Source organism: Mixophyes fleayi, chromosome 3 (genome assembly GCF_038048845.1).
Source record: "Mixophyes fleayi isolate aMixFle1 chromosome 3, aMixFle1.hap1, whole genome shotgun sequence".
In the NCBI taxonomy this organism is placed as follows: domain Eukaryota; kingdom Metazoa; phylum Chordata; class Amphibia; order Anura; family Limnodynastidae; genus Mixophyes; species Mixophyes fleayi.
Genome location: NC_134404.1, coordinates 288,032,227 through 288,041,089, shown reverse-complemented (window position 1 = coordinate 288,041,089; position 8,863 = coordinate 288,032,227). Strand labels below are relative to the sequence as shown.

Genomic DNA, 8,863 nt, shown 5'->3' with positions numbered 1-8,863 from the left:
TTTTTTCATTAATTGCAGTTGCTGGGAGCCTTCGTTTTTGCTTACTCAATACGATAATGTATTTATCTTCCCTTTTTGATGTACATCTGGGTCGTCCAAACCGTTTTTTTGTCACAATACGATTGTACCGGTTTGTTTGTATCGAGCTAATGTAAATGTTACAATAACAAGTTGAAAACAGTGATGATGCTACTAATCCAAAATATTCAATAAAATACTTGTAATAAACAAGTCAAAGGGAATATCCAAAAAATAATCAGTATATAATAAGACACCCAAAAAAGGTTAATACTTGGTAAAAATCGTAAGATCCGTAGACTTCGATTTTCTTAATGATTCCTCCCAAGAATATATAAAAACAAAGAAACAAAATCATAGTGCAATATGGTATTATTAACAACACTTGCAAATAAGTTCTAGGAGTCCTCTTCCCATTATATATGGTGAGTGCATTTTACTCAAAAAGCAGGTTTTACACACCTCTCGAACATGTCCACACCCTTTGTGAGTGCACTTACAAGATGTTTACTTCAAATCGCGTTGTATAATAACTGTATTATGTCTTCATAGATGATGATGTGTCAACTTCCAAATTCAGTTTATCCATTTAGTATATGGGAAAAAGATCCACTAATTGTGCATCATCCTTTCACCATTTATTTAAACATAAAAAACATTTACAAAAATCCTATCTACACAAATAAGGGTGGACTCTTACCCCAAATCAGATGTTTCAATGCATATAGGAATATACCCCCCACATTGGTATCAGGGTAGCCAGCACTTTCCTCTGCAAATGTTGGGGCGGAATCCACAAGTCTGTGTGTCTATAATGCCAGCCCCCAACGCGTTTCGATTTGAAAAATCTTGATCAAGGCATGTGGGACCATACAATGAACCCTTCAAAAAACATGCTAACCAATCCTGATCTAACTGATTCAGGTGCAGCATAATGTAACAACATATTACATCTTCATTATATATAACACTCGTATATGCTCTAAAATAACATAAAAAAGATCCACCTCTTCATCATATAGGGACTTTCCTCATTGATTGTGCCTTTAAGATTTTGTGGGCATATATTAGCATTCATTGTTTTTGCTACTTTCACTTGTACATGAGATTGAAAATTATGCCTACTGTATTATAAAGGGTTTAAAAACAAAAACAAACAAACAAGGGCATTAGATGTTTTGGCTTTAAATCCAAATGTTGGAAAACAATTCCTGCACTTATGATCCGGTTGGGTGTAAGTATGCATGATGTACGCCGGATATAAAACTGGCACATATGCTACAGGTGCAGAACTGACACATATTGAGATGCTTCTGACTCAGCATATGGGCAGAAATATGCTATTTTTACTTGCATTTGACTCGTTAATTGATGCAGGTCCTGTATCTATGGAGACATTTGCATAAAAACAGGCACATGACAACAAAATGAGTATTTTCACTCATTCGTAAATGACCCTTATCTGTTTATCTGCTAATTTTTTGTCCACTAAAGAAGCATTCTAATGATCTCAATCTATATGAAACCTGAGATGAAAGCTGGAACTCTAAGTTGTTTGCACATCTATTACTCACACAGGGTAGATCGCTCAGTACAACACTTGAAGCATTTTTAAAATTCTGTTGAACAAACACTTGGGAGGAAAAAAAAACACAGGAAAGGATGTTACAGAAGTAGGTGAGCCAGGGATCTGTGAAAATGTATATGTTAATAACCAGCTAGGTAATGAGACACACAGGCACATCTGGTAAATAACTTGATCTGTAACCATTCTGGGTGCAAAAGTGATGGGCCAAAATACACAGGTCTGGTAGTTTGACAGATGGGCTGACTGACTTAATCACAAGGGGCTTCATGCAGTGTGATCGACCAATGGCTGCACACACAACGCGATGTGGTCATCAGCCAATTGGCGTTAAGTGCATGGCTGTAAAGAATTCAAAAGATTCTCTTCTGAATTTGTATTTCTGGGGTGGTGCAACAAAATAATTTTGCACCCACACAATGGAAATTTCAGGGTAATATGGATTAAAACAAGGAAAATGTTTTTCAAGCAACTTTAATTCATTAATATACATCTTCCCGACGTGTTTACTAAATACCCCTCTTAATGGACTCCCTTTTCGGTTTATCTCAACAAGAACTTTCCATGTACCATGCAGAGTTTCCTCTCAGTGCCCTTAAATACAACACAGTGCAGCTCTGTGAACAATACATGCAACTGTATCCATAGGAAACTATAATAAATTGCCTAAATGATAAAAATGATTTAGTTAAAAAACACAGATCGAAAAAGGATATAGCTATGTATGTAGTAAAAGTTGCAGTATGACATTGTAGAAATCAATACATTAAATTACTGAAAAAGGTGGAAAGCTCTTTAAGGACATTTTGCTATCTAATCACTTGCATGATCTTGTATGGCTATAGCTATCCTGAGCTTCACTGTGATATTTTGTCACACTAAATCCCGTATTTGGTACCACGGTCTCAAGTAAATTTTTCTTAATTCTACTTATGCCACTGATCAATAAGATGTAAAACTAATTGTTTATTTTTTTTTGCAGAAGTAAATTAAAAAGTCATGCTTTTTGGAAAGAATACATTCAACAAAGGAACAAATTACAGAAAAAAATGCTTTCTGCTGCTCTACAACAGCAGCTCAGAGTGGAAACATCTACTGATCAGATAAATCAGTCACAGCGGCAACTCTAGCAAGCTGGGGATGTGGTAATAATACGCAGAGGAATCTTCCTGCTCAACAGAGTACCTAGGCAAAATAATGTATGTCTGCAGGGAACCTATATTTAAAGTATAGTGGCATTTAAAGCGAGAGTAACAGAGTGTAGAGGATGATGGTATCTGATACAATACTGTATAATGAGATGAATATACTTAAACTATCCAGTTGTGTGTCTTAAATCAGTAGTAAAAAGTGCATTTTTATGCACAAACAACATTAGCATTGATGAATTATGAGATAGCTAGAATTGGCTTTTGTACAGTTGACTTCCTGTCTTAAGCCTATTGACGGACATTACAGGGAACCTGAATGAGTCAAAAATAAGAGAATAGCTTGTATTGGGCTGCAAAACAAAGCCATATACAATGTCTCATATCTGACTAGCATATATATTAGTGAACACTATAACATGCTGTTGCATAGTGAAATACCTTGTATTTTACATTTGGTTTCCCTCTAATAAAACATCAAACCAATAACGGACCCCGCCAATTAAACGGTTCAAGGTGTCATTCAGTGCTCCTCTTTTCTTACATCTCTGTCAAAAAACACACTTAAAACTAAGATGCAAAGAAAATGTAAAAAATTTATGGCAACAAATAGATAAATGTAGGACAGTTGCAAAGATCCTGGACTCTAGCTACAAGCATGGAATGGGAAAAAGGTGTGTGCACAGTACGTACCACTGACCTACAAATTTTAGTATTTCTAAGGCCGCTACTTTTTATTAGAGATGTTCACTGACCCCCGTGCTTGGTTTTGGATCTGGATTAACTACATGTTTTGGTAAAACCATCCTTGCGTGTTTTGGGTTTGGATCCCTATTTTTCACCAAACTCCCTATTTTTTTTTTGCTAAAATCACATAATTTTACTCTTTTTTTTCCCTACAATATTATTAAGCTCAATAACACTAATTTCAAGTCATTTGCAGTCAATTATGACCATCTCACAGGTCATAATACTATTTTCATACACTTTCAGACAAAGACTACATCAACCTGGCTGGATGGTAAGCGACAGAGCAATGGCACAAACACACGGCAGTTCATAGCACATCTAGGAAACATTGCCACACAGCAGTGGCAGAAAAGAAAAGTGGTGCAAGATGGAATTGTCCTTAGGCCCTCTCACCCACCCTTATGTAAGATATTGAAAAGTACATGTACGATTTAACATACCAAGCACTCCAGCGACAAGGAGTGCCACTTTTGTGGCTGAAGTGCTTGGTTTGTTTGGGCCCCCACAGAACAAGCTAACAATAGTTTAGCTGCCTTAAGCCTAACAGTGCTGTCAATGAACTGTACATTATTAAACCATGTCTGCTTGTGCTGCATCTTTAATCCCCTTTTCCTCTGTGGATACCTCCGTCATCCCTGAAGAACTGCCAATCTTATGTAGACACAGGAATGGATATTACAACTGGAGTGGCAATAGATCTGCTACAGACAGACTGTGACACGGAACATGTGGGCAACATGGAATCTGTCATGTTTTAATACGCTGCATTGAACAGAGACTGAAACCAATATATAGACGCAGTTGAGGAGGCCGTACTTAAGTTAAAACGTGACTCACCGGATGAAATCCCGGATTTAAGAGAGCTTGTAAACACTGCTCTTCAGAAGAATAATACACAAGAGGCGCTGAGACAGGACGATACATTTTAAAGTTTAAAGAGCAGCTAAGAGAACTGAGAAAACAAATTAAGTCCCTGCAGACTAAGCTTTGGAAGTCTGCAGGGACTCGGTACTCAAATCTGCCAAGTTCGGGTGTGTTTGGTTCTCGGGGAACTGAGCCTGAGCAGCTCTACTTTTTATAGGGCAATGGCTTCTTTTTTCATTTGGATTTAGGTGTATTTCACAATAACACAGACAATTTGTTCAATACTGTCATTTTTAATTAGGGACTGTAATTTTTGTTATGGAATGCCCATGGACATCAGAAGCCTATTGCAATTGTCTATTCAATATGTCAATCCATTTACAAGAGAGATAAAAGTAATTTTGGTAAATCACTTTGGTACAATACATTCATGGACATAAAATCTCAACAATGTCATGTATTTGAATAAAAAATAAATAAAAAAAAAAACACACCTACCTTCTTTATACATCATATCCACTGCTCCTACTCCTGGATAAATATTTCCACTTCGGTCTCGGATAGGGACAATGAAACAGTGTGGACCTGGAGGAAATCACAAGTAATGGTTAACATCAGGGCTGTCTGCACAGAGCCATGAACTTGTTACCAATTACATGTTATAAAGCAACGTGGTGTCATTTATGTGACAGATAAGAGTTAGTATCTCCATGCACAATGTACATTGGTACATACATTACCTGGCATTTTTCTATCTTTCAACATAGGAAAGTATGTACTACACATATATCACCTCAACAGTATTGTACTGTATTGTAGCAGTAATAGGTTGCCTTGACTGAGCTCGGTTGAGCAATTTGCTGCACTTTATGGCAGTTTCTGGGATTCAATTCTGCTACAACTTAATGAACACACATTAAGGATAATTAGTAGCACAAACCTTGAGATTTTCCATTTATGATGAGTTGTGCAAATACAGCAGCATAATTTCCTTTCATTGCATTACCAATATACATCTTCTCTGCATTTTCAGAAGGGGTATTGATGACGAACTCCTTAAGGAACAAAAAACAATAACGGTTTGTTTGGAAGAAAGACAAACAAAGAATAAAAGCGGCGAGGGAGAGAGAGAGAATAAATACAAGAGACGTTTAAGTCAAATAAATGCAAAAGCCCATTTTTTTACGTTGATTAAAGTCCAATTTTGTTGCACATAATTTTGTCTATGATGTAAAGGCACATGCTGCACAAAAGCAAAAATATCACCTCTAACTATTGCCTACTTAAACATATGAACTGCTCACTTAATTATTTATTAAAGAACTCAAGGCAGTAAAAAGACAACAGGGTTACACTATGAAATGCTCCTAGATGATGGACAATGGGACCCATTGGAAGTAGTGGAAGAGGTACAAATTACCAGCACTTCAGAAGTCAAGGCTGGGGCGAGGCAGAAGTAAGCAAGACATCTGCCTGGAGCACTGCAGGCTCCTCTATCCAAAAGGGGTGTACCGCACAGACTAGTTTCTCCATCACTTTAGCCCTGGAAAGGTGTGAGATACTGTGGACTTTTGCAGAGGGCATTGATTATTGGATGCACACAGCCAGAGCCGCAGAGGAGAAGTCTGTTGTTGCTTCTAGCTGGCAAGTGGGAAAGTTGAGAGTAAAAGTAAAGTTGGAGCACTTTATGATGCAAAGCATCTATTGCATAGCAACAGCAAAGTCAGTAATGAGGTTATAAAAGACATCTGCGCCAATCCTCGAATGCCCACAGTTCTGCATTAAAAAATGACATAACAAAGCGTCACTGACGGTTAGGATTCACGAGAATAGAACAAATAATTTGGAATGTGCAACATAGCATTGGATGTTTTACATGACACTGTAGTGTAGTGGGTGAGGACTGAGTAAAGGCAATCTATAGATATTAACTAAATTTCACACACAGTGACACACATTAGATTAAATATTAATGGGTTGTACATGTTATTAATTTACTAGCATGTACTGAATCTGCAGTGAGCAGCAAAGAACTGTATGTAAATACAGGCATAGTATTTAGCATCCCCAAAAAAACGTCATCTAGAAAGTTGCTGAGTGATTAAATCACTGTTAGCATACATCATCATATATTCATACAGCGCCAGTAGTGCTTTCCCTGCTAACAGACACCATTTTTCACATCCAAAAGATGTGTGGCCTTGCCAGTACTCGGAGTGGTATGTGTAGACTGGCACATGACTTGGGCAGGCAGGGAGATCCTGAAGGCTTGCAGGAATGGGTGAGGAGCACTGCTAAACAATGTCGAGGGCAATACCAGGGGCAGCAATGGGAAAACGGAGGTCATTTTAGCAGTATGTTCAAAATGTACAAATAGTTATTTGGAAAACAATGTCCCTAACAGATGATATATAATGCCCAATTCCTAAATAGCAAATGAAGAAGGTAGTGTCTTCAACATGGCCGTGGTAATTTGCACCTTTGAAAGCAGTAGGTAGCAGCAGTTTGACCTCTTTGTCCTGGCTGCCAAAATACCTTGACCGAGAACTGTCAGAGGTTGTGCACATATTTTGTCAAGTAAAAGGGCTCTGCTAATACAAAGAGACCTCACCATACTGTGCACTCTTCATACTTTGAAGATCATTAGAATATACTAATCTTGCTAAATTAAATCTCATGTCTGTATTTTCACACGGTTAAGTTCAGTACAGAACTGAGGCTAGCCTGCCTTCTCCATTGAACGCCTCCTTCAAGAAGGACGCCATCTTGTGCATGTCCATAAAAAGAGATGCAACCGCACAAAATTAGGCAGATGCTGTCACAAAAGAAAAATAAACTTGATTTTGTGCTGTGCATCTCTCTACATATGTAAATTACCGCAGGGAGTGAGGTTATAGAATTTATAGTTATAAATAGAAAAACAAAGGAAGTATTTACTTTTTCATTTGAAGAGTGGAAACTTGCTTTCATGAAATCTCTGCTTTAGACATAACTGGATATCTCAGTGAAGGTCTTAAGTATATTATAAAATGATGTAAAGGAAAAAAGAGTGATAGAACAGGTTGTGTATGACTGTAATTCCAGCAATGTAGTCTCCCAAAACATTACTATTGTGTACAACTAGGGTCAGGCCTCAGCAACAGCGGCTCCTCAGGCGCTGTGGTGTTTTTTCATCTACATAAAAACAAACAAATTGCTTACACTACTTAAAGTTGTTTCTTAAAGTAAATTCATAAACAATGGTCAATTGTTCTTGTGCACTGGATGAGTAATATGCCAACTAAGATTAATACATTTATGAATTTGGATATACATTTCAACAGTACTTCCTTTTTTAATTATCAGGAAAAGGAAAGCAGAAGTGCCCATGAAGGTTTAACTGAAGGGACATTTCAAGATTCTGTGATTTTCTTAGTTCATGCCTTTAGCCACGTCTCCTTACCTGTGACACAGGATCAAACACAGCTTCTGTGAGAATCCCTCTAACATTGCTGCCGTGACCTCGTTCTGTCATTGCAAACATCCCTGTGAACTCTTGGTTCTGTTGTGAAGAAAAAGCAAATATAATTTTAATATACTCAAATTCACAGAAATTCAGTTGAGGGGTAAGGACAAGAGTACAAATTTGTAAATATGCATTCCACTGAAATAGCAATATTATTATTATTATTATTATTATTATTATTAATAATAATATATTATTACTAATAAAAAATAAATAAAATAATAATAATAATAATAATAATAATAATAATAATAATAATAATATAGATTTGTAAAGCACCACAGTGCTTGAATATGTTCATTACATGCCATTTACCCAAAAGAAACATTTCACAATTCTTAATATCAAACATGATGTGATCAGTTATCAAAAACATTTGCTAACTTTAGAATGGAAAGTCCTTATACACAACAACTAACACGGCTATGGGTGTTTGGCAGTGGAGTCCTTATGGACAACACCTCTGACAAGTAATCATTTAGTTCTGGTCATCTACAATAGCAATACTTTATTCAAAGTACTATGCCATTAAATAAAATATTTTTATGCTTTGCGATTCTCCAGTATACACAACGTTGCAAAATAAATTATGAAATAAAATATACAAAATAGTATCCCAATTGTAAAGCGCTACAAATTTGCTGGCGCTATATAGAAAGATGATGATTATGATGTGCATAATCATCACCATTTATTTCTATTGCGCCACCAATTCTACACCTTTGCACAGGGAATATTTGTCATTCCCATCAGTCCCTGTCCAATTGGAACTTACATTCTAATTTCACAAACACACGCACGGGTTAATTTTGTAAGCAGCCAATAACGTACCAGTATGTTTTTGGAGTGTGGGAGGAAACCAGAACACCCACAGGAAACCCACGCAAACACGGGGAGAACATACAAGCTCAACACAGATAAGGCCATGGTCAGGATCAAACTCATGACCCCAGCGCTGAGAGACAGAAGTGCTAACCACTGAGCCACTGTGCT

At 37.0% G+C, this 8,863-nt stretch overlaps 1 protein-coding gene across 4 annotated transcripts in view; it reads right to left on the bottom strand.

The window, feature by feature from the left end:
* Positions 1-8,863, bottom strand: part of ACOXL (acyl-CoA oxidase like) — a 368,095-nt gene that overhangs the window by 298,209 nt on the left and 61,023 nt on the right. For all 4 annotated transcript variants that reach the window (XR_012689756.1, XM_075203751.1, XM_075203752.1 and 1 more), the window contains exons 5-7: positions 7,808-7,906; positions 5,306-5,420; positions 4,864-4,950 (exon numbers count right to left, since the gene is read on the bottom strand). Coding sequence is in view for 3 of the 4 variants with exons in the window: in XM_075203751.1 (XP_075059852.1) it covers positions 4,864-4,950; positions 5,306-5,420; positions 7,808-7,906 (301 nt within the window). In the remaining variant the exon portion in view is untranslated. The remainder of the gene's footprint in view (positions 1-4,863; positions 4,951-5,305; positions 5,421-7,807; positions 7,907-8,863) is intronic.